This window comes from Rhinolophus sinicus, chromosome 13, assembly GCF_057876585.1.
Source record: "Rhinolophus sinicus isolate RSI-liver-muscle chromosome 13, RSI-T2T, whole genome shotgun sequence".
Taxonomy (NCBI): domain Eukaryota; kingdom Metazoa; phylum Chordata; class Mammalia; order Chiroptera; family Rhinolophidae; genus Rhinolophus; species Rhinolophus sinicus.
Window position 1 is genome coordinate 39760383 of NC_142513.1, and position 26559 is coordinate 39786941.

Here is a 26559-nt window from a genome sequence, read left to right on the forward strand (position 1 = left end):
TAAAAAATAGAACTTATGTGTTTTTCATGTATATACCAGTACCTCTATATACCTGGAGTTAGATATAGCCACAGATATAGAGGGTGTTTGCATACTCTCTGTCTTTATTTCTTCCAAACACCCAAAAATATCCAGTAAAAAAATTGACAAAACTCATAGACACAGACAATAGTTTAGTGGTTACCAGAGGGTAAGGGGGGAGAGGGTGGTAGATGAGGGTAAAGGGGATCAAATATATGGTGATGGAAAGAGAACAGACTCTGGGTGGTGAACACACAATGGGATTTATAGATGATGTAATACAGAATTGTACACGTGAAATCTATGTAACTTTGCTAACAATTGTCACCCCAATAAACTTTAATTAAATAAATACATAAAGGAAAAAAAAAGATTGACAGAAAAGGATTAGGTAATATATTTTTCCTTTTAAAATTTTCCCTCCAGGAACCACCAAAAATACATGCAAATCTGTCCCTTTGTGTAACACAGCAGGTCTCAAACCTTAACACAGAAAAATCCATGGGAGCTTGAAAAGAATACAGACTTCCTGGCCTCCTGAATCCTGTTTCTTTAGGATGTGCTTGGTAACAGACATTCCTAACAAGCTCCCTTGTACTTTTCTATGTCCACCAGTGTTTGATTGAAGTGAGAATCCATGGCTCTGCCATAGATGGGGTGGTAATCTTTCCTTATGGTACCTATTCTATTTTCTTTTCATTTAGAATAAAATGAAAAGAATGCACAGGAAATGGGTTGTGCTGACTTTTTCCATTAGAAGCTGCCTCAAAATTTTATGCACACCTTAGAAATTCTTCTGTTTGTCTTTAAAAGCTAGACCCCCTAACTCTGCCAGTTGACCTCTTGTCCTGCAGTTATCTTTGGGCCTCTCCTTATGCAGTGTAACCGGTTTGAGAAGCAGCCGATGACTGTTGCAATTGCAGTTGAAGTTCCTTATAAAACTAGTTAATCTAAGAGGTCATTTGTCTCTGATTCAGAGGCAGTGATTTGGTTATTCTTGGCTTATACTAAACCTGGAAGGGAACTGAAGCATCAGGTGAAAAATAATATACACTTATGCAGCATGAAAAAGAACAAATCCCAGATCTCCACACCACTATGGACAGATCCTACAGAAGCAAGGTTGAGTAAAAGTAGCCTCTGTTTACCTGAAGCTCAAGGACAGGCAACAATGACCTATGGTTAAAGAGGTGGGAATGGGGGCTATCTTTGGAGGGTTATTGCCTGATTGGGGGTTGGTAGGAAATGTTCTAAGTTGTGATCTGGAACCCATGTATGGCGTACACACATACAGGAAGTCATTGTGCTAAATGTTTAAGCTGTATGCACTTTCCTGCATAGATATCATACCTCTATACATTTTTAAAAAGATGATGATGATGGACAACTGTGCATATGACAATGATTCACTAGAAAAATGTCTACAGTTATATCCATATAGTGAGTCAAAATCACCAAACAAACGGAGACAGTTGGGCAAAAAGAAAATTAACAGTTGGAAACCACTATAAAATAAGCAGTTTCTTTTAACTGCCGTTGTAAACTAAACACTTTAACATGAGCTCCACCTTGCAGATGTGGTGCTCTCAATGCCTCATGACATAGAGTGTGGGATCAATACATTCATGAGTGATTATTTTGTATTCTTCGAAATGCTGACTGCTCAGGAAGAGGCTCAAGGAACTGTTTTCCTGGCTTTTTGATAAAGGCAGCAAACAAGAATGTGGGGGGGGGGAGAAATACGCTTGTCAGGCCTTCCTGGGTGAAGTTGGGGTTTTGTCCAGATCTGGGTGCATGCACAGAGTGACACTGGGGGTGAAGAGCAGCCGGGGGATTTCTTGTTTCCCAAGGCTAGGCAGTGACCAGTGAAGGGAGGCCTGGATGTTTAAGTCTTCAGGCAGGCACAGAGGGGGCTGCTACATCTGAGGACTGTTCCAGGAACAGTTTATGGAGGAGTTCCTCCCTTTTATTGCCCTATCCACCAACATTTGGCCTTGTTGTGTTTAAAGCCCTTTTTTTTTTTTTTTTTAAATGAATATCTAGTGGTCTTTCCTCTCTTTGATTGGGCCACATTTCCCTGTGCTATGGAGCAGCCGTGGAGAGGAGGCTGAGCTGTGACCTCACCAAGCAAGTAGCTTCTCTGATTCTTCCTCTCTTCCCTTCCCAGTGGTCTATCTGACACAACTGACATTGCTTGGTGTTATGGAGACACAATCTTGCTTTGTTGTGGAAACTGCTCTATCAGGACTGGGTGTTGTGGGTGAGGGGAGGCTGGAGACCTGGAAATTATGCAGGAGGACCCAGAAGATGCTCGTGTCTAGGCACAGATAAAGCCCCCTCACCGGCTCATTAAGAGCTGCCTGGGCTGAGTGTCAGTGAATGTGGTGATGGGAGGTTTCTTATTTTTTGTTATAAAGGCGGAGCTATGAGAAAGAAGAACCACGTCTATGCCTGTACATCAGGCCCTAAGTCTTTGCACAGAACTGAAACTGGAAACTTTATGGGAGATAAAAACAGGGGGCATGGGTGGTGACCCCAGCACCCAGTCCAGGGTGAGGAGGTGCTGTGTAAACACACCTGTCTTATTTCTGAAAGGGTGAAGGCCCAAGCACATCTTGAGATGATATTGCTCTTTCCAAGTAAGCAAATTCTCAGACTAATGTATCGGGGCCTGGAATTTTCTCCCTAAGGCTCTCTGTACAAAATGTGAAATCAAAGAGATAAAAAAATGAAAGGCAAAAGTTACCTTAGGATTGATGAAGATCCTGATGGTGAAAGATAAATACACATTAGTTATTCCAGATCCTGCTTCTAACAAAACTCAGTTTCCTAAGAGAGCTTCTGAAGCAGAAGCAGAACACAACTGTTTTCCTTGGAAAAGGAGCCCACTGGGTTATGTCTCCATTGTGCAATGCTGACATAGGACTTGAAAGCCTGCTCTGCTCCCCCTCAACATGCCAGTCGGAGGGAGGAGAGGAGATGGACTTCCTGACCAGAGAAGACAACTTCCCTCTCCTTCCTGCAAAGGAGCCATCACAGTGTGGGGTGCGGAACCCACCAGGCCATGGGATTGTCAGGTTGGGGACCAGAAGCCTCCAGTTTTCTTCCTTGGGTGGTGGCTGGCCTCCCCAGCAGTCTTTGTCTTTGCTGTACTTTGACATAGTCCTTCTGTCAAAGGAATAGTCAAAAGGAATCTTGTCAAAATGAATAGTAAGTAAAAAATCATTTCTATGTGGCACAGGACCAATCTCTCTCTCTCTTTGTCTCTCCCTTGCTTTCTTTTCCTTTCACTCACTGCAGGTGCTGAGAGAATTTTCAGGGAAATGCCAGTTCTTGCTTTCTCCCCCTCCCCCTTCTTGCTCCCTTCCTGACACTTCTCCCATACCCGATTACACAATTCCTGTGCCTGTGGCAATTTTCCCTGAGCTAGTAGTGTTCATTCTCTAACCCAATTAGTTCCAGATTCCCTCTCTCACTTTTATTTTTCCTATTTACACTAGAAAAAGCTATTTGAGTGTCTTTCCTGGTTAGTTGAAAGAGTATTCTGGGCTCCTAAACTTTCGTTTCTTGATCTCTGAATGTTTGATGGAGATAATGCAACTGGAGAATCACCCCCCCCCCCCACTCCAGCCTGGAGGAACTTTAATAATTTTAAATCCTCCTCAGTAATCAAAGCAAAGGGACAACCACATTACAGAGCATTGGAGGGAAGGGCATTATAGCAAAGGTGCTCTCTGTGTCTGGCAAGATGCCAAGCTGAGAACAGAAGTAAATAAATGATATGCCTAGGAAGCAAAGTCTTCCAGTCTTGTTGGATGAAATGGCCCCTCTGTGGAAAGGAAGACACACCTATGAAGGCCTGCTTTGTCCTTTACTCTGACCTTCCTGTCTCCAGATGCTGTGTGTGTGTGTGTGTGTGTGTGTGTGTGTGTGAGATCTGGGAGGCTGTGGGCTAGGAGGTCACCCACAGGTGGGAATACACTTAGACACTGTGGATCCTCCTAGACTTAGAAGTGAAGAAACCTGTACAGAGGCTCACTCCTTCCTCCTCACCTCCCTAGACATCTGCAGCTAGATTCCCTGATATAATTGGACTCCATGGAGACAGTCACTCAGACAGACACCTGTTTTCCAGGTGATCATTTTTTTAAGAAGCCGTTTTGTTTTCAGCCTCACCTCAAAGACATCTTCTCAGGGCTGCATCTGTCAGCCATCCAAGCCAATAGCGGGAGGAAGCCAGGAAGCCTGAGGAGGGAGGGTGGGTGTGCCTCAGATCACTAGGTATCATCTCTAAATGTGCACCTTCTGCAAGGCTGTGGGCCCAGTCAGGCTCTAGGACAATCAACACCTTCAGTAGGTGAAGGTGGGAGCAGAACTAGAAGCAGGGGAATGAGGGCAGTAGGGCTCTGACCTCAGAGTTAGGGGAAGGCTAATGCTCCCTGTTGAAGACCTGGAGCCCAGGAGCCTCTTCCCAAGATTGGCCAGGGACCTTCAGGCCGCCTCACCCAGGGACAGTGCCAGTTGCTCCCCTTCCCTTAGCCAGAGCATCCAGCTTGGTCCAGAATGATCAGGAAGAAAAGTGCAAGCCTGGGCCAGAGCGGGGAGCCAATACACCCCTAGTGAGCCAAAAACCTCTGGGGAGTTCGGTTCCAGGTCCCTAGCCTGGCGCGTAGGGGGATCCCCACAAGGGGGCGGAGGAAAACCCAGGAGGCCTTTAGGAGGAGGCGAGACCGGTGGTTGGGCACTCGCAATTAAGGGCGCTCGCGGCGCCCGCTCTCTGGGTAGAGGGTGGGGAGGAAGTTGACGAGGCCCTGCGTTTCTCCGAAAGTTTCGGGTGAATCCATCTTCCTGGAGATCCGCCTTTTGGCGGCGTGTGTTTCCCGAGAGGGGGCCTCGTGCGCCGTCCCCCTCCCCCCTGGCACCAAACGATTGAAGACTTGCGCATGGGGCTTCCTCCCCAGCTCAGTCTCCTCCCCACGCGCCCCCTCTGCGCGGTGCTGGCCAGCGTTGGGCTACGTCCCCGCACTGCCCCCCACCCGCGCAGGAGCGGCTGCTCGCTGCAGGCTGCGGGGAGCTGCGCCCTCCGTGCTCCCGCCTCGCGCCGTGCTCCCAGCGCGCTCGGGCCCCGCTCGGGCCCGGTTCCCCGAGCGCGGACCATGAAGTAGGCTGGCGACCCGGCGACGCGCTCCTGCAGCCAGCGAGGCCGGAGCCAGCCCGGGTGGCCTCGCCAGCCGGCGGAGTTGGCCAGCGGCGGGCCCTCCGCCCGCCGGTCCGTCCCTGCTCCTCCTCCTCCTCGGCCGCCGCCGCCCCCGCCTCCCGGCCGCCCCCGCCGCTCCCGCCGCGCCGCCGCCCGAGGCCGAGCGCGGACGCCGAGCGTGGGAGCCATGGCGCGCGAGGAAGAGAGGGACCCTGAGCGCCGGGAGGTGGCGGCGCGGGCCCGAGGCGAGGAGGAGGAGGAGGAGGAGGAGGAGGGAGAGGAGGGACTGAGCGATAGCGACGACGAGGACCAAAACGAGAAGAAGACCGGCAGCGGGGAGGAAGAGGAAAAGGAGGCGGCGGCGGCGGCGGCCGAGCGGGAGCGCAGCGAGGACGCGTGGCTGCAGAGCGCAGGGCTGCCTCCCGCCGCGTTACCCGCCGCGGCGGCTCGCAACCGGAGCGGCCAAAGCTCGCCTGGGCCCCCGCTGGGGCCGCTGCCCTGCCTCCCGAGGATGCCGTCGCCCGAGGAGGAGGACCGCGAGCGTCGCCGGAGTCGCCGGAGGGATCTTCTGCTGAGCCAGCTCTGCTTCCTGGCCTTGGTGGCGCTGCTAGTCTGGTCGCTGTCGAACATGCAAGAGCATAATGGTGAGTGCTCGCTGCCTGCCCCGAGTGGGCGCTGCGGCTCGGGTAGCTCGGTGCTCCCTGGGCTGGGCACGGGGAGAGCGGGCTGGGCCGGCAGGTGGAAGTGCCGGGCACGAGTACTCCCACTGCCCCTCGGAGGGGCTCGGGCAGAGGGGGCCCTGAAGGCGAGGACCGCGCAGCGAGAAGTGGCTAGCATGCTGGGGTGCCTGGCTAGCCCTGGGAACCCTTACTTGTGCTTCTTGGCTCTGCCCTTTTTCCTCACAAGCTGGAGGGACTGGTAGTTGTGGTGGTGGGGACTGTTACCCTAAGCAAGTCCCTCAAGGACAGTAATAAAGTTGTCTTGGTAAATTTGGTACCTGTGCAGGTAACCACCTGTACACTCTTTGGCTTGAGGGCAAGAAGACGCCCGGTTGACCGGTGAACACATAGTTCTCCATGTAGAACAGGCAGCATGAACCAGGTAGAAAGCTCCATACCCGCTTTTCCAGAACAGGTGCTAGGAATTTCGGATAGGAAAAAAGTGTTGGCCACCTGGTTAGAGTTTAGGAATGGACTTGTTCTCTTAAACTGACCAGTCACTGGCAAGACTGATCCGTTTCGTGGACTTGAAGTGCTGGAAAAAATGCCTTGGACTGGACTGCCCATCACTCTACACTCTGCTCCGATGGTGCCCTGCAGTGGGTCCACCTGCACAACCCACAACTTTTGTTTTATCTTTGTCCTTGGCCTTTCTTGAACTTTCTTGTGGAGAAATGTGCTCAGAACAGTTGTCCACTGAAAGCAATTTGGACTCTGGGGTGCAGCTGTCTAAAAAACAGAGGAAAAAGACTTGGGAGAATAACTGTTGTAAAATGGTTTTATGTCCTGGCCGTTCAAGTGGTATGGTTCCTGGGAAAATAGCCATATAAATGATTGTGAGAAAAAGCAGTTACAAATATATGCTTTGGTGTTAAGAAAGACGTAGCTCTAATACAAGGTGTTATGAAGTGCAGAATAAAGGCATTTTGATACTGATGGTAAAATATTTTTAAAGGTGCCATCAATTAAAGGGATTGCCCCCAAATTGGTCTTGCGCTTCATGGGGAAAGCAGATGGTCCATCTTGGTTCAGGTCTTAGCAGACCTCTTGACAGACTTCATCATATATGGTAATATGAGATTCTGGTCTGGTCTTCAGTGGAGCTGTTAAGACTCCACGGCTATCACCATTGCTCCTGAATCTGAATCCCAGATCATCTGGCGATGGGGACAGACATCAGGAAGGGGGCTGTGCCCTGGGTGAGGGAAGCTGAATCTCTATCCCAAGGCAGAGTCAGACCTTCCAGTTCTACCAAGAGGGTTTTCATGAACCCCCTTTAAATCTCAATTTCTATGAGTGAGCCAGTCTGTACTTCATGCCACCTTTGGAAAGGGCCATTCCAAGTCACATGCTGCCCATTTGTCTTGCATGTTGGGGCTCTATGAGTCATAGAGTTCCCACCACTTTCCAGAATATAAAAGACATTTTTCAGGATGGACAATGTGACCCATACAATTAAGTTCGTCAGTGGCAGGGGGCTGCCTGGGCCTGCGGGAAAGCTGGGATGTACGGGGAGGGGGACGGGAAGGGAGTGTCAGACACTCTGCAAACTAGAAACATGGTGACTAGAATGTCATTTTGAAATGGTTTCCCTAACAGTGACATTTGTGTTCAGATGCTACTGACTCAGATTTAGTTCCACAGCACAGCCCTTTCCCCATTCCTTCCGTTGATCTCTCTTCTTCCAACCATTCATATTCTCTTTTTCCCTCTCTTTTTCCCATAAATGTAGGACTTAAGACAATCCCCACCCTAATAGCCAAAGATAACAATAAAAGCCAGATGGTAAGAGGATGGTGTCCAACTTCCATTTATTTCCTCCAAATGCCATGCTAGTAGCAATTCTATGTCGAATCTCTGTTTCTTCCACTAGATATTGATAATTTCATTATGTGATGCACAGTAATATTTCGCAGCAAGGCACAGGTTTTCCGAGAAAATTTAAAAGATATTAATGTGTGTGAATCTGCAAATGATATTTTTGCTTGGTGCAGGTTGTTGTTTAGCATCTTTATGCATTTGAATAGTGACTCTTATGCTGGAAATTTGGGGCTACTCAAGGTCCTTTCAGTATGGATGAGAAGTTTGGAATTTAGCCTTGTTTTAAAGATGCTGTGACTTAGGGAGGCTGAGTGATTTGCTTAAGGTCACACAGCAATGGAGGAATTAGAGGAAGAAACCAACTTGAGTTTACCTGGCTCTTTGATCCCACTTCTGTTCCCTAGTATTCATGTCACCATGTGGGTACAGCTTTGTAATATTTATATAACCACATAGAGGATACATTCATAATGATCAAAAGTAATATTTTTATTCACCTTGAAAGAAATACAGTGATTAAGTGTACCTTCTCAGAAACCTCTCTTCTAAAACATATTGATTTTTCTTTTTTCTTTTTAATTAAGAGGACAGGTGTTTTTTCTGTTTGTTTGTTTGTTTGTTTTCCAAACAAAAACAGAGTTGTGTGGCAGTTATGTTGCATAATGTATAATATTTCTAGTCATATGGAATCTGAGATCCTTTTCTTGACATCTAACCAAACTCAGTATAGATTTCTTTCTGCTGAGATGGAACAGGAGCATTGTTAAATTTAGGTCAGGAAGGGTCAGCTCTAGAATCAAGAAAAATGTTAATTCTCACAACAACAACAACAAAAATAATAAGTGGAACTTGGTGGGCTCTTAAGTGGTAGGCACTGTGCCAAGTACACTTTATAGGTATTGCCTTATTTTATCTGCAAATGTTCTTTGCAGATGCTTGAACCTTCAACAGCAGAGAAGGAAACAGCCTTGGGTGCCCTATTTAGTAGTTGCTGATGAAGATCTCATTTTTTATCTCTGTTTTCAAATCCAATTGAAAATAAGTTGTCAGATTTGCTAATGAGGATTTTCTTTTAATTTTTGAAATGAGGATAGATTACTTTTGTATGTTTTGAGTGGTTTAATTTTTATTTGAAGTAAGGAAAGTGGTGTGGATAAAGCCCAGGGGTTTTGATTCAGGAGTAAACATCCCCTCTAGAAGGTTCCTAGGGAGGTGAATAGTGAATAAGAAAAATTATACATACATACATACGTACATATATAGCTATATGCTTTTACTCACACACACACACATACACACACACACACACATACTTTTAGATACTTTCTGTCCCAGTTGTTGTTACTGCGCCCTAAAACGTAGTGATGTAAAACAATTATTTTTTTGTTCATGGATACTTTGGGCCAGGAATTTGGACAAAGCGTAGTGGAGTATGGCTTGTCTCTGCTCCATTATGTCTGGGGCCTCAGCTGGCAAGATTGAAAGGCTAGGTGACTTGACAGCTGGGTCTACAATCATCTGGTGACAGCATCACTCCCATGTCGGGGGTTGGCTGGACCCTCAACCAGGCTGTTACCAGAAAACCTATAATGTGGCCTGTCTTGGTTTGAACTTCCTCAGATCATGGCAGCTGAGTTATAAGAGAACAAGGTGGAAGTGCCTGGTATTTTTATGTCTTAGCCTCAGAAGTCACATAGAATCACTTTCACCACTTTCTGTTGGTCAAGGCAGTGAGAGATGTCAGCCCAAGTTCAAGGAGAGGGAACAAGATGTCACCATTTACTAGAGGAGTGTCGGTGCATTTTAAGGAGAGCACGTGCAATGAAAGATATTGTGGCTGTCTTCGGAAAACCAGGGATTCAAAGGGGTAATAACTTAGGAGTGATTATAAACATTTCCCAAGGTGGTAAATGGAATATATGTATTACATATATAATATATATGCATACGTTATACATAATATATATTATACATTTATGTATACGTGTGTGGTATGTATATGTAATTTTTGAAATACCTTCCAATCATGAAAACATTGCTACTCATTTTAACTGGTGTGGTGTCCAGAGGTGGTATTTGAAAAGAGGTCTGTCGTGGAGATTTGAATTGCAAATGTCAATTACAGATCTGAGAACCCATCTTTAGCTTTGTGGTTTCTTATTCTCAGAGGACCATGACCAATATCTTTCGATCCCTCTTATGGTTTACAGGGAGGCCTTGCCAGATTCTCCAACTTTATCTTCCCTCCCCTTTCCATGCTTCACCAATCTGGCCTTTCTTCTGCTTTTCAGAAGAGCTATACTTCTTCTGGCCTCTAGCACGTGCTGCTCCTACTGTCACCATTATAGCTAATTAATCCTTTGTCCTTCACTTTCTGTCCCAAGATCTTTCTGACCAGACTAGGTACCCCATTTTGCTCTCTGAGCAGACTCCATTTTCCCTCATGGCATTTATCACAGTTGGAAATTATGTATTTCTTTCGTTATGATTTGAGTAAGATCTCCTCTTCACCAGATTATAAGCTCCAGGAGATCAGGGACCCTGTGAACTTTGTTCACCTTTGTGACCTCTGCCACCTAGCCCATAGTACATGCTCAAAAGACATTTGTTAAGTAAAGAAGCTCTTTTGGTTTCCAAACTACAGAATTTGTGATAAAAACTAACTGCTGTGTATTAGGAGCCCACTGGCTGGCACATACTTTGTTTTCATGATTTATAATTCAGAGTCCAATCCAGCAAATTCAATGTTACTCATTTTTCATGGGCTAACACTGCGTTTCAGAAAGGTGAGTGCCTTGCCCAATGTCACTTCATTAAGTGGCAGGATTTGAATCCAAGGCTACCTGCATCAGAGGTGCATGCTGCTGTCCTCCCTAGCCTGGGCCTAGGAGGACATGAATAGTATATGGGAATCACACTGCCTTTTTCAGTCAACTGGGAGTAACAGAAGGTTGCTTTCATAGAAGTAGTATTTTAGAAACACATTGCTTTCCAACCTTTTCTATTTTCTGCTTAAATATATATAGATGTGTCTCTTTCCTCCTGGCTTTTCTTAGCTGCTCATCAACCCAGATTTTTCTCAGATATTTCCTCTACTTGCAAACCTCCAATCCTTGTGGGAAGATTTTTTTACCCTGGAGGGTTGGCAAAGCCAAAAGAATTGCAAAACCAGCCATTTGCTGAGAATTCCAAGGCCTGGTGGAAGTTGGCTGATAGGACAGGATTTTGGGAACTCTATTTTTCTTTAAGAAGATTTCTTTTCCTTGAGTGAAATAATTTTTTGGGGAAATAAGAGTATACAGATTTTTATAATGGAGAAACTGAGGTATGGGAGTTCAGAAACATCCCTGAAGTAACATAACAAATGGGTGATTCTGCCAGGAAGGTAATTCGAGTTTTTCTGGCCTTTTCTTGCCTTCAGTTTCTGTAGAACTTGTTTGGCAGTGATTTTTGTTTATCATTTGCAGCGGTTTCAAATGTGGCATTATTCTATAGGATTTAGAATTTGAAGTATTAAGGATTCAAGTGGAGGAAGATTTTGCATGAGTGAAGTGGTGATGGGCACCATCCAGGCAGTTGTAATCACTGAGTCATAGTTTCTCAGACTTGGACGAGATCTCCCAGACTCTCCCCTATGGCTACAGGTTTTACAGGGTCCACCTTCCATCTCTCCTCATCCTCTTCCGACTTGGGGTGGTGCTTCGCCTCATTGTTGCAAGTCCTGGGGGCTTCCCTGTCGCCCATTAGTTTCCACAGCTCTTCCTTCACCTTTGTGAATGGCCCATTTATGAAACTCTCTTCAGTGGCACCCTTTGAGTGAGTTCCTTCCTGCACCCCACTGGTATGAGACACATGGACCTTTGTTCATTCATTCCATAAACACCTGTGGGTTTTTGCTAGTTGCTGGGGTGATAGCAGAGTCTGAGACGAATACTCAGAATATTGTCCTCATGGTGCTCAGACTTGAGTGGGAAGAGAGACATTGGATGACTAATTTTCAAGCATTATGAGAGACATGAATGAAAAATATACAGGCGTGGAAGAGATGTTGGTGGTCCTGGGACCTGGAAAATAAAAGGAATTTAGGTTGGTAAAGCATGGGACAAAAAGGCAAACTCATAGAAAAATGGGCAAAAGATACAGGAGGCAATTCACAAAGAAGCAGTTGCAAATGGCCAAGACATAACTAAACATCCTCAGCCTTAATAGTAATCAGGGAAATCTAAATTTTAAAATGATGAAATACCACTTTTCAGTATCAGATTGGCAAAAAAGAAAACATATGAAAATATCAAGTGTGGGAAAAGGTGCAGGAGACACAGCTTCTCTCATACTGCAGATGGGCAGGCAGGTTGGTACCCCAAGCACCATGGGAGACTGCAATAAGATGATCATGTTTTAGGTACAGACCCGAAATGAAGCCTTGGCCTTTTAATGAGATTGACATATAGAAAGGGAGAAGGAAGGATTAGAATGGCAATATGTAGATATTTGAGACTTGGATAGAAACTCAGTTTACCTGGACCCATTTGTGACCATGGGGCATGTTGGTCATGGCCCTTTGAACTCTAGAGTTTAGAGATTAGGTGGCAGTTCCAGGGAACAGGAGAAAGGTCTTTGTCATTTCTGGAGCTGTCCAAACCAATACAAGTTACTTATTTAAATCATGAAATCTATCCATTAGTCCTTGCTTGTCAATCACTGTTTCTAGAAGAGGATGAACAAATAAAGCAAGCTCACCAGTGACTTAATTTAGGGAAATTTCACATTTTGCAACTTTTTTTTTCCTCATTTTCCCTTTTGTCCTTCTGCATTATTTGACCTTAATAAGTCATTTATTTTCACTCTAGTGAGCCAATCACTATGTGTGGAGTACAAGAAGTAACAAGCATGAATCTTGAGTAGGACTTTGATGAAAGAACAAAATGGGTGAGGAGGGACATGGGCGACCAGGAGAAAGGGGTGCCAAAAGTTGACACCAAGAAGTTAATAGCACCATTATTAAACAAGAATATGAAACATTCATTTTTGGCCTTTTGACTTTACTGGTAGGACTTCTATGTGGAATATAGTGAACTGTTCAAAGCCAAGATTATAAGCAGTTGTAGCTTATAATAAAAATCTGTGAGTAGTATACAGGAGGGTGAAAATTTTATCTTTGGTTCGCTCCGTGAGTCTAAATCTTCTCTGCAGATTGTAATCACCCTGGGTTAACTTGAAACCTTATTCATTTCTGAGGACTACCCACCAGAGATTCTGATGTAATGCTCAGGAGTGTACCCTGGGCATTGGGAATTTTTTAAAGTGAGGCATATGGCTCCAATGTGCAGCCAAGACTGGACACCATTGGGTTAGATCAATGGTCAGTGTTTACCTTATCATGCCATGCAGTGGTCTTTGTACCTGAGTTGTGAAATACTGTGGGCTTAATTTTTCAATCTTGAACGTGAATTAATGTTGATCTGCTTAGTTTTCTAAGCCTTTACCACTGATTGAAGCCCAAACTTTCCTGTAGTTGCCTTCATCTCCTCTTCACATATACAATGTCATTTGAAATTCTATCCAGTTCACTTTATGCAGAAATCATTACCAGATTCTTCTGGCCTGGTCTAGCCTGGAGAGGTTGCTTGTTAAATCTGCTACCCAGCTGTCATCTTGAGCTCTTCCTTCAGCTTCCTTCTGAATGTTCCCCCCCACCCCCCCAGCACTCTGCTCCCTATGTTGAAAGCCCTGTTTTCCTGGAACCCATGTATGTGTCTTTCTTGGTTTATTTCTTCATTTGCGGTTTACATTTTTGTGGATCACACACCCTAGGTACCTCTTAAGACAGGGGTGTGGAAATAACAAAACAAAGGTTTGTGGGTTTGAAAATATACCCATTCTAACCCCACACTTAGAAGAAGACACGCTGGGTCAAGAATTTCAGAACACCTTGTTTTTCCCCTCAGAATTTGAAGTCATTGTTCTATTGTCTTCTGGCATCCAGTGTCGCCTCTGAGAAGTTGATGCTATTCTAGTGTGTGTGTTTGTGTGTGTATGTGTCTGTGAAATGTGTTTTTTTCCCCTCTAAGGGCATGTATGCTCTTTGTTTTGCTCCATATGTTCAGTCATACCACATTTACCTGAGTGATGTGGTTCTGTTTTCATGCATTTTCCTGGCTACTTACCTAGTTCTTTTATACTGGAAGCTATGTCCTTCAGATCTGGGAACTTGTCTTTTATGATTCTTTCCGTCTTAAGTTTTCTCTTCTCTCTTTCTGGATTGTCTGTTATTTGGATGTTTGACTTCCTGATTTCTTATCTCTTCTTTCCTATTTTTTTCTCATCCTTTGGCTCTAACTTCTGTAGTTTTTTTTAACTATATCTTCCAATTCTTATACTGAGCTTTTAATTTCTGCTGTCATATTTTTTATTTCCAAGAGCTCTGATTTCCTCTGGAAGTTATTTTTAATAGCATCCTGTTCTGCTTCAATGATGCAACATCATCTCTTATATCTCTAAGTACATTAATAGTGTCTTTGAATTTTTCTTTCATTTGTATGGACTCTGTTTCTCCAAGTAGCTGTTTTCTATTTGCTTTGTTTTGTTTTTCATATTACGTGCTTTCTTCGAATGTCAAGTGATCCTTGGTGTGTATTCATATTAAAGTGATGCCTTTTAAACAATGATTGGAAGCTGCAAGGAGGAGGGTCTATTGATTGTGTGTCTGTAAGGTGATCTGACTGGGCCATGTCATTTGGCTGTGGTCCATATCTAGTTTTAGTTCTTTATCAGAGGGTGGTCATATTTCCTAGTGAAGGGTCACCTAGTGTCCTGTATTGAGGGAAAAGACCTGGTTAGTTCTGGGAATCCAGTGGGAGAGGAAGCTGGGGTGAGGGGGAATTATTCAGCAGAAACACTCTCCTAGGCTCAAGATATTGTCTCAAGGACAACTATGAGTTTGAAAGAGCTGAACAATTAATTTTGATGCATTCCAGGATCATTCCAAGTTATTTAAGTCTTCTTCCCTCCCTTCTACCATTTCTTCCTCCTTTCTCTCTTTTAGCTCATATACACATGAAACTGGTAAGAGTTGTTGCCTGCTGGGAGGACTAATGATCAGGGGTGAGGGAAAGTATAGTTTTCACCATATCCTTGTTTTCAATTGAAATTTGTATTGAGGCTGTTGTATATTCATATGCAATTATAAGCACTAATGCAGAGAGATCCCTTGTATGTTTTACCCAGTTGCCTCCAATGGTAATATTTTGCAAAGTCTAGTATATAACCAGGGTAGTGAAATTGATGCAATCCACTAACCTTATTCAGATTTCCCATTTCATTTATACGTGTGTGTGTGTGTGTGTGTGTGTTTATGTGTGTGTATGTTAAGTTCTGTATAATTCATTACCTGTGTAGGTTTCCATAACCACTACAGTCAAAATATTGGACAGATCCAACATCAAAAATATCTGTTGCCCGTTTATAAACACACACAGCCCACATACCCTTTTGTACAAAAGGAATGGTCAAGTTTAGTAACTCTTATCACCTATTCCGAAATAAAGTTAATTTAAAAACTATAACTTTTAGAATTAAGAAAAATTCCAGCATCAATAATGTTGTTGTACACAAAAAACCGCTTATAAGTTGGGGGTGAGAAATGAGTGTGAGGTCAATCTATATTAGTGAAATTAGGACATGGAGAGTTTTCTCAATTATTGCCATTTTATTGCTTTCAGGTATGGTAACCTGAGCTAAGTGGGAGATAAATGTCATGCATGGCTAGTTAGTCATTTCTCTAATGAATATTTTTTTCTGTCATTTGCACAATATTTCTGAATAAATGCTCCATAAAAATAGTTTATTACAGTCATTTGTTCTTTCAAACAGTTTAGCCATGCTCCCTGCAATATTACTTTTACCATGATTCATTTTCTAGAGTATTAGAAATGGAGGAGATCTTGGGTCCATTGTATCTTAACATCTGATTCTATGGCTGAGGAAAGTGATGTGAAAGAGAATTTGAATTGGGGCCAGAACCCAGGTTTTCTAACTCTGTACTTAATACTTAAGGAAAAAACAGTAAAAAGTTAAGGTTAGACATATATTTAATGAAGAAAGACTTTTGATGAAATTATTTTAAATTCTGAAATGTTTCTGAAGTGCTGGAATCTTGATGGGAATTATTCGGCATTCAGTGTAGTCACTAAATTGGGAAAATTAGGGAATTTTGGGGTGAGCTACTCCTTGTAGCAAATAAGAAATTTTGTTTTTTCAGAATTATTGGCTCTTAGGACACTCTTAGCTTGTCTTAGGAGAAAATTAACATTGACTTACTTTTTACCTTGGTAGTCACCTCACATAAGCATGAGAATGATTAGTCATTTTGAAAATTAGTGTCCATTCATTTTTCTTGTTAGGGGCCTTTGAGTTTACAAGATTTAAGTTTTTATAATTCCTGGTGTTGCAATTCTAGTCTGTGATCTGAATGTAACTTCCAAAAAAAGCAAAGTTTCCTAGAGCTTTAACAATCCAGGCTTTGGAAACCTCATGGTAACGACCTCTGAGAGGGATTTAATGGTATGGTCATTTGAAATCACATCTGTTTATTGGGGTATGTGCAGAAAGAAAACTCATTGCACCTACTTTGAATAAACTTGGGCATGACTATAAATATATAATGTCTTGGATCCTCTTTTAAAAATTAACATACAGTAAAATTGACTGACAGGATACAGGACAGAAATCAATGCTCCCCCAAATCCCTCAGACTATTCCTTTGTAATCACACCCTCCCCCATCCCTAACCCCTGATTTGTTTTCTGTCACTATAGTTTTGTCTTTTTGAGAATGTCATACAAATGGAATTTTACAGTATGTAATTTTTTGACACTGGCTTTTTTCACTTAACATAATGCCTCTCAGAGTCATCTAAGTTGTTGCATGTATTTGTAGTTCATTCCTTTTTATTGTTAAGTAGAATTCCTATAGATGTACAACAGCGTGCTTATACATTTACATAATGAAGAGCATTTGGGTTATTTTTATTTTGGGTAATTATGAATAGAGCTGCTATAAACATTCACATCCAGGGTTTTAAATTTCTTTTTCTTATCTTATTGCATTTGCTAAGACTTCCAGTACAATGTTGAGTTTGAGTGGACATCCATCCTTGTCCCTGATCATAGAGGGAAAGCCTTCAGTCCTTCACTTTAATTATGATGTTTGCTGTAGGATTTTCATAGATATCGTTTTATCAAGTTGAGGAAGTTTGCATCTATTCCTAATTTGCTGAGAATTTTTATCAGATGAATATTGAAGTTTGTCAGATGCTTTCCCGACATCAGTTGATACAATCCCATGTTTTTTCTTCTTTGGACAGCTAATATGATGGATTATATGGATTGATTTTTGAATATAGAATCAGCCTTGCATAATCTGGATAAGTCCCTGTTGATCGTGGTGTGTTTTTCATTTGATGTTTTCCTGAATTTGAATTGATTGTATTTTGTTGAGGACTTTTGCATCTATGATCACCTAGGGTATTGTTCAAAGTTTTCTTTTCTTGTACTACCTTTTGCTGGCTCCATACAATGAATTGGGAAGTATTCACTTCTGTTTTCTGGAAGAGATTGTGTAGAATTGGTGGATTGTGCTTTTCAACTTATCATAAACATTTCTCCATGTCATCAAACTTAAAAAATATTCACTGTCTGCAGAATAATAGTATTAAAATGACTTTTTTTTTTTTTAGTATTATAGCATGTGACATTTGTTGAACACTTAGCCTGCTTGAGGTACTGTTAGTACTTTACCTGTACTGACTTCTTTATTCTCCATAACATCTGATTATCTCCATTTTACAATCAAAGAAAAATAAGACATAAAGACTTTAAGTAAGTTGCTCAAGCTCACAAAATTTCTATTGGACCAAGTAGGATTTGAACTCTGGCTGTCTGATTCCAGATCCCATGGACTTAACTATTACATTGTATCCTCTGATTATATCATGATTTATTTACTTAGGCCTCCATTTGGGATATTTTTTAGGTATTTTCTATTCCTCACTATGATGAATGTTCTTATACTGAAGTCTTTGATAATGTCTGACAATTTCTTTAGGATGGATTCCTAGAAGTACTGTTTCATTTTCAAAGTCCATGCCCATTGTAAAGGCTAACATACCTTTCCAGGAATCTGAATAAATTAGAGATTCTAACAGCAGTGTTTGAGAGTGCTCAATTTATTGTTCTCTATCAAAACTGAATAATTATGATTATTTTATATATTTTAAATTCAGTTTGATTGCAGAGAGATGGTATTTCATTGCTTTGGTTAGCCTTTCTTCTTTACTAGTGGAGCTGAATGTTTAAAAAAATGTTTATTGGTAATATATATTTCTTGTGAGAAAAATTTATTCATGTCTGTTCCCATTTTTTTTTTAATGGGTTGAGTGTTTTTCTTAATGATTTGTAAGAGCTATATTCTCTATATAAATCTTTTATCCTAGTTCAGAAGTTTTGCCAATTTATTTTATTTTTTGGCACACAGAAGATTTTCATTTTTATCTGGTCAAAACTATATCTCTTTTCCCTTGTATTTTTTTCATTATTTTCTTCTTAGAGCCAAGATCCCAATCATACATTAATTCCACATAATCCTGTATATGTTAAATCCGCATAATCCCATGTTTATGGTTTAATTTTTAAAAATTTAACTCTACCCATTTGGAATTTATTTTAACATAAAATAAAGATTTAATTGACCAGATTAACAGGTTTAACAGTTAAATTGTTCATTGAATCTTTCCTTTACCTGCACATTTGTGGTACCACCTTTATTCCATGTTTATTCTCTTATATATAGAAGCAGTTTTTATGACGTCTGTTTTGTTCTACTTACCTATTAATTAATTTTTATAGTTTATTAGCTTGTTAATTATCTGATAGACCAAGACTCCTCTTGTTTTGGAAAAAAATCTTTTGCTATTATTACTCGTTTATCCTTCCAGGTGAACTTTAGAATCTCTGTCAAATTTTGCATAAATGCCTGTGGGTTTTGACAAATCTATAAATCATTTCTGGAAAAACGGGATGTTACCATATTCTTCTTATTCAAAATGTGCTTCTTCATGTGATCCAAGGTTTAAAAAAATCAGGATTCATGATTATTTCCCTGTCTCTTATGTATTTGTTTGTAAAAGTTAATCGTATTCTTTATTGTTGCTATTGTTTTATTGTTTATATAGTCTTAAATATTTCTTTCTTAATTTGACTTATACTTTATTCTTCAGTTTTAAACTACATAAATAATTATGAAAACAAATGTATATAAAACAATACCTTGTATTTTCCAATACTTTGCTAATTTAGGGAATTTTTAAATTCATGCTGTAGTTGAATAGTTTCTTTTACTGTTGGCTGTTGGTTAAGTCAGTTACTTTTCGTATGCTGTGGAAGTTTCCTTTTATTGCTAGTTTTCCAACTTTTTTTTTCTTTTGAATCAGCCGTAGATATTGTATGTGGTCAAATCCTTATTAACATTTATTGAAGTGTTTAACGAAATGTAACTAAATATCCATTTTAAGCTGCTCCTGAAGTAATCTCTAGATAGCCATGATATATATTTTTTCTTTCAATATGATGTTGGATTTGATCTGTTTGTAGTTCCCATAGAATTTTGCTTTTATATTCATGACAGATATTGACATAAAGCTGTTTTACCAGGTTTTGTTGTTAGCATTACACTAACTTTACAAAACAAATGATTTCCATGCTCTTCTATGCTGTGGAATATTTATGAAGCATGGGAATGATCTATAACTTTAAAATTCGGAAGAACACTTACAGTAGTACTGCCTGGCCTGTAGTCTTCTTGCAGGTAATTTTGGACAAACTTTTCAATTTCTTTCATTTGTGCTTTTCTGTGTAGATAATTTATTTTCCCAGGGAAATGTCAGTTTCCTTGAGATTTTCAAAATGAACAAAATTATGCATTGCATTTAAAAATTTTAACTTGTTCTGTAATTGTGATTATGTAACATTTTCTCATTACTAGCTTATGTATTTCTCTTATTTCCTTGATCAAATTTGACTGTATTTGGCTTATTTTATTATTTTTGCAAGATCTGTTTCTTGTGTTATCTCTACCAATTTTGCTTTTCCCCCTATTTTCTGAGTCATTAACTACAACTGTATCAGTTCTTTAAAATCTTCTCTTGATTCCTTTGTTTTCTAATATATTGAATTAAGTGCTTTTTTTATATATATTTTTATTCTTTTTTGCTAATAATACATTTGCCTTTAAGGGTAGCTTATGACTCACCTACAAGTTTCACAATGTCATATAGTCATTATTGTATTTTTAAAATAGTCTCGTAATTGTAGTTTTATTTTTTGTGTAATTATTTAGAAGAGTGACTTTTAATGTCTAAGTATTCAGGGTGCTTTTATGTGTATATTTTGAAATACCAATTTCTAATTTTCTTCCATTTTGTCCAGAGGATATGACTTTTGATTGTGGTTTTTAATTTGTTTTGGTTGTTTTTCTTAGAACATGAACTGTTTGTACTTTAGACAGCCATTTATCTGTCTTCCATGTCTATCATCTATCTACTCTTTCATTATTTCCCTCTTTTTGTCATTCCCTCTTCATTCTACAAGAGTCTCTGATTGGTTTTTTGTTTGTTTGTTTTTTGTCCTCCATGATTTGACTTTAAGTGCTTTGGGTCTGCTCTACTGCCTTTTATTCCCTTTAGGTGTTATTCATGCATTTCTGTGTTTTTAACCATTTCATATCTCATCCTCCTTCATATTAGCTATCTCTTATTGTAATCTTGGTCTTCCTGTTCTTTTAAGAAAGTTTTTCTTTCGTATAGCCCATGTTTTCTTGCGTATCATTGAAATTATAAAATATATTTTTTCTAAAATTTACTTCTAGTTCCTGTAATAAATTATTTTTGGACGTACAGTATTGTTCATTTTTATGTTGCAGAGAATTTTCAAAGTGTTTTTGGGTTATCCACCTTTGAAAGAGAAGATCCAGGACCTGGGTGTGCCTGTTGTGGGGGAGTGTCCTGCAGCATGTCATGCAGGGTCTTGGCTCCCGCTCCCCACATAAGAACGTTGGTACCGCCTCCCCAGCTCCTGCAACTCAGTGGGAGTGTAAGGGGTGTAGGTTGTGAACTCAATCACAGCTGGGTTGCCGGCAGCAACGCCCCCGGGGCCCAAAGTTTGCTCATGCTTTACCTTTTGCTGCACGATGGGCTGAGCTTGGGGGTTGGGAGATACATTGTCTCCACTTGCCCTGTCCTCTGCCTCAGAGTCTCCACTGTGGGGCTCCTCCTCTAACAGGTGGATCTGAGCTTCCAACGCCTCCCACTAGGATGCCTGGTCCCGCACCTGGGCTATTCCAGCAAGCGCTTCCTCCGAGTTATGCACTACGGTGAGAATCTCCTCCATAGCCTCCCCCCGGGGCTGCTGATCCAGCACCTGAGCTATTTCATTAAGTGCGTCCTCCATGTTAGACACAAGGTGGTGAGGAACATCCAGCCCACATGGCCGGCTATACCCTTCGCCTCCTCTGGCAACTGCTCAGCTAGAACCTGCAGGGCCCTCTCCACGCTGGCCGGAGAGCCATCCATGTCCTCCCATCCCTCCTCGGGGGTCCAACTCCTGAGAACAGTGGCTACCTGGTACCACACACTGTATGGGGGCTACATGTCCTCCTGCCCAGAGTTAGACGCCATTTCTACCTGGCCGGAATCCTGGTCACTGTGCCAGGCATCTGATTGGGTGGAGGGCTTGGCATCAGATGCCCTCAACCCTCAGAGCCTAGGGCAGCAGCAGATTACCAAAAGGAAGGCAACGCCTTCTATGGCCAAGAGGGTGGTGTGCCATCTGGAGGCTCGAGTCTCCCAGGCAGAGCACACCTCCTGTTCCTGGCACCGCTCCTCACTGGCCTCCCGAAACAGCTTTCACATACACAAAATGTTCCACCATCCTTCGGAAAGCTTTGCCCGGCACCATACCCTGCTTGCTGCGCCATTTGTCATGCAGGGTGTCATGCGGGGTCTCAGCTCCTGCTCCCCACATGAGAACGCAGGATATGGTGAGGCCAAAATGGAACACCCACAGAGCCGTAGATAGGGAAGTCATACCACTATATTCTCGCTGGTGGCTGGTTAGCAGGCAGAGAAGTAGATGGTGGATAGTGGCTTGTGTGGATCCTACTTCGTGTGTCTCCAACCCAGCCACCAGCGAGAATATAGCGGTATGACTCCCCTACCTATGGCTCCGTGGGTGTTCCTTTTTGGCCTCACCATGTCTTGCGTTCTTATGTGGGGAGGGGGAACTGAGACCCTGCATGACACTCTGCATGACAGGGAGGAAGAAACTTTCCTCTGTTCTCCTAGGTTCTTTCAGCTGGTCTAATAATTAAATCTACATGAGACAGAGAAAATAACCAAATTTACTTACGTGGGAATGTATGGGAATGCCACATACATGAGAGAGCCAGAGACCCCACATACCTGAGAGGTTCAGGGACAGAAAGTGAAAAAGATGTGTATATGACATTCTGAGCTAAGGATGAGGAAAGCACCTTAGGAAGGAGGAAGGTAATTGCAGGATGATAGGAAGAGCAGATGTTCAGTAATTAGGAGTTTGCTTTGCCCTGTAGATAGGGCATAAAAAGTTATTTCTGGTAATAACGCTTATTATATGCAAGGCCCCTAATTTAAATTTTTTAGGAAAGAGGTAAAAGTTTCTCTCTGTGAGCCTGTGGGGTCTTGATTGCCTTCAGGTCAAAATAACTCACTTGCCAGAGTAGCTAGCATATTTTGGAGAGGGCTGTTGTGAACCCCTTCACTGTGAACAGACCCTCCTGTCCCTCCAGAGCACTCATCTATCCACACTGTTTCAGGTAACTATTGGCATATCTTTAGTTGAAGGTTTGGTTGGTGTTAATGGTCCTTGGCCAAATTCTGTTTATGTTGTGTTGCCTAGGGTGCCTCAGGTTGCCTGAGACAGGATCTCCTGCTCCTGCTACTTGGTAGTTTAAATATTTAGATGGACCTTTAGTCATATAATTTCAATCAGTTTATAGTACTTCCTGTTTCTTCCATCTAGCAACAGTATACATTAAAATTTACCACCCCAGTTTGTATCCTTTCTGTGGTTCTTTCCACCTCTCCTCTTTTTTGTTAGAAGGCAGTGTACCCTCTTCCCGAATTGAGTTGCATTTCTAGATATTGGGGTCTCTGATTGGATGGAAAGACACATTCATGTTTCTGAGATGGCAGTTCACACCTGAGGAGCAGTGTGTTCTCCCATGGTCCACCTGTTATATTCCACTTCTGTGTTTCAGGGCTTATCAGCACTCTTCATCTTTTTATGTATTTCTATATTTCTTTCGATGGGAATGCAGGAAAGGGTGTATCACATGCCATTGGTAAATTGCCATAGTGTCCCAGAATGCTCAGAGTTTAGCTTGACATTTTTAGTTTGTTACAAAGAAGAAGAAATTTAATTCATGGATAGACAGATTCAGGAACAGCCAAATCTGTCTAATATTAACCAACTGGTCATTGTGTTTTTCAGGTTCACTCCTCTTTCATATATTTACCTGACATAATCATTTCCACAGAATCATGGATTAGGTATTACGTATTATCCTCATAAAGTGACTTGTCCAGAGTCTCACAGGTCGACAGTGGTACTTCCACTGTGATAAACATCTCTGTGGAAAAGATTATTGAACAGTTCCTGCCAGGGAGTTCAACAGAAGATACCCCATTGCAGAATAATGACCCAGACCCCATCAGAGATGTCCACGTCCTAATCTGTGGAACCTGGGAATCTGTTGTGTCACATGGCCAGGGGAAATCAAGGTTGTAGGTGGAATTAAGGTTGCTGATCAGCTGACTCTGAGTTGGGAGATTATCGTGGGTTACCCGGGTAGGCCCATTGTAGGTCACGGGTCAGAATGAGGGAACGGAGGAGCGGCAGCCGGGGAAGTGACTGATGACAGAAGGAGAGGTTGGAGTGGTAGGATTTACTGGCTTTAAAGATGGAAGGGGGCAATGAGCCAAGAAATGTGGGCAGCCTTTAGGAGCTGGAAAAGACAAGGAAATGGATTTTCCCTTAGGGCTTCTGGAAGGCACAGAGCCCTGCTGACACTGAATTTAGCCCAGTGAGAATCCTTTTGCACTTGGACTTCTAGACTAAGATTTGGGGTTGTTTTAAGCCACTAAGCTCATGGGAATTTATTACAGTACCAATAGGAAACAGATACACTCATCGAATCATTTATTGGCCAAGGTATGACTCTGAAAAGCGGGAATGGGAAGTCCTGGGTGATTGACTCTGTGCACACCACACAGGCGTTTCTATGAGCAGCAACTGTCTCATTGTTTGTTGTTCTATACATTTTCTTGTTGTGTTGCTGTTACCCTGTTCCAGTGAACAGGTCGGCTCCCCAGGAGCACGAGCTTCATCGGTTGTGTTTATTACCTTCTGCCCAGTGCCAGTGGAGGAGAAGCTCCATAAATATTTGTTGGATTATTACTTTTTGCCCAGGTGACATTGTACCAACTAAATGGAACCTAATTTACATCCTCTATGGAATATTACCAACTATATTAATAATAGAAATGAAAAGAAAGAAGAAATTGAGTTAAAATTATGCCATCCTCCAAGATCAAATATTAATTTTCAGTGTTCTTTGTAGTGTTTAGTCATATGTATAAAGTATTTTTTGAAAGTATTCCTCACTGTCTGATCCTCATAAAAAGTGATCATCAGAAAATAAATATGATGTTGTATGTTGCATTTTGACTTCCCAATATAATGTTCCATGTTGCATTTTTATGACTTAACACATTTTTTAAATTATTTTTTAAATTTATTGGGGTGACAATTGTTAGTAAAATTACATAGATTTCAGGTATACAATTCTGTATTACATCATCTATAAATCCCATTGTGTGTTCACCACCCAGAGTCAGTTCTCCTTCCATCACCATATATTTGATCCCCCTTACCCTCTGGTAACCACTAAACTATTGTCTGTGTCTATGAGTTTCTGTTTCTCATTTGTTTGTCTTGTTCTTTTGTTGTTTTTGGTTTATATACCACATATCAGTGAAATCACATGGTTCTCTGCTTTTTCTGTCTGACTTATTTCGCTCAGCATTACACTCTCAAGATCCATCCATGTTGTCACAATGTTCCTATATCATATTTTCTTACCGCCGAATAGTATTCCATTGTGTATATATACCACAACTTCTTTATCCATTCATCTATCGAAGGACATTTTGGTTGTTTCCATGTCTTGGCCACCGTAAACAAAGCTGCAGTGAACATTGGAGCACACGTGTCTTTATGTATGAATACACATTTTAAATAAATATAACTCAGTTTTTTTATAATTGCCATAAATTACCAGTTTTGTTACAATTTCATAGGCTGGTTGGCATTCCATTGAATATATAGGATATTCCATTAATATATATAAGTAATTTATTGTTGGTTACTTAAAATATTATAGGTTATTTAAAATATTTGATTACTGCTAATTAAGCACTTTATGCATGAGTCTGTTACAAGTCACTGTAACTCTCTAGTGGTTACTGTGTTTGTAGTGACGGTAGGTCCAGACTAACTGGTACTGCTGCTGTCTGTGAAGTGGACAGAGCTCTGTGTACAGCCCTGTTCACTTTTAGTTTTTGTTTAACTTATTCATAGGCACGCTTTGCCTGGCATCGTGTCCCTACTTTATCTCTTTAACCTCAGATTGCATTTTTACCTAAAATTACTCCTCCTCAGAAATCCCCAGAACCTCTACAGCAACTGGAGGGCAAAAGCAGAGTGTTAATGGACACTGATGGCAAAGAAGAAACACCAAGTTGGAAAACACATCAAGAGGGTGATGAGTATCAGACGAAGGCATCTGCTTAAAATATGTCACATGATGACCTACACTTTTTCAGATAGACGTTTTGTTTTTCTTATCTTTTCTTGACAGTTGCTTCAGTTTTCCTACATGCTGACTGCTCCTCTGATAACAAAATAAGAAGGAAAAACAAAATTTTAACCGTTAACTCAAGTTTTCAAGAGCTATAAGAAGTCTGGGTGTGGGGGAGGGGATCTCTCAGGGCTCCCTCTGATTGTACCGGCCAGCAGTGTTAAGTGAATTACAAACAACAGCCCTAAGTCGGGGAGGAGAAGGATGTCCAGCCCGAGGCAGATCTAGACAGTTGTTTTGCCTAAGATGGCAAGAACATCATCTTTCAATCTCGAGCCAAGAAAACCATAAATGGACACTTCTTGTGCTGCCCTGGAAAGGGGTGCTCCTGAAGGCTTCTGGGGTGCCATAGTATCTCTTGATGGCTCTTTCACACTTGTGTTTGTTTTTTCAGTGTTTTATTTTTTTGTTTGTTTTTTGTTTTTGTTTTTGTTTTGAGTCCATTGGGAAAGAAGGAGGAAGGGGAGATAAGAGGTATGCTTGCCTGGGAGCGCTCTCTTCCAGTGCACATTCTGAGTGTCAGCACAGAATGAGGGTTTATTTTAGGAGACACCAGGAATGAAATCTTTTATGTTGATACTGTGCAGGACTGATCCGTATTGTTCCGCCACAAAGGACAGTAAAACTTCACCATCCTCCTGCATCTTTATAATTTCTGCTACGAAAATATTCATGGATAGGAAACTTGGCTCATATTGTCCATAACAGGAGTGCTGGATAGTGAGTCTGGAGATGGGTTCTAGTCCCATTCCTGCTACTAACCTGCGTGTTCATTTCTGTTCTCAGTTTTCT

General features: G+C 41.7%; 1 protein-coding gene across 2 annotated transcripts in view; it reads left to right on the forward strand.

Annotated features, from left to right (window-relative positions):
* The first annotated feature begins 4737 nt into the window (after positions 1-4737).
* The window catches only part of SLC24A3 (solute carrier family 24 member 3), a 506080-nt gene continuing 484258 nt past the window's right edge, over positions 4738-26559 (forward strand). The window contains exon 1 of one of the 2 annotated variants that reach the window (XM_019710723.3): positions 4738-5862. In XM_019710723.3, coding sequence (XP_019566282.3) covers positions 5406-5862 — 457 coding nt within the window. In that variant the 5' untranslated portion in view covers positions 4738-5405. The remainder of the gene's footprint in view (positions 5863-26559) is intronic. The other variant, XM_088789281.1, reaches the window with a different exon arrangement.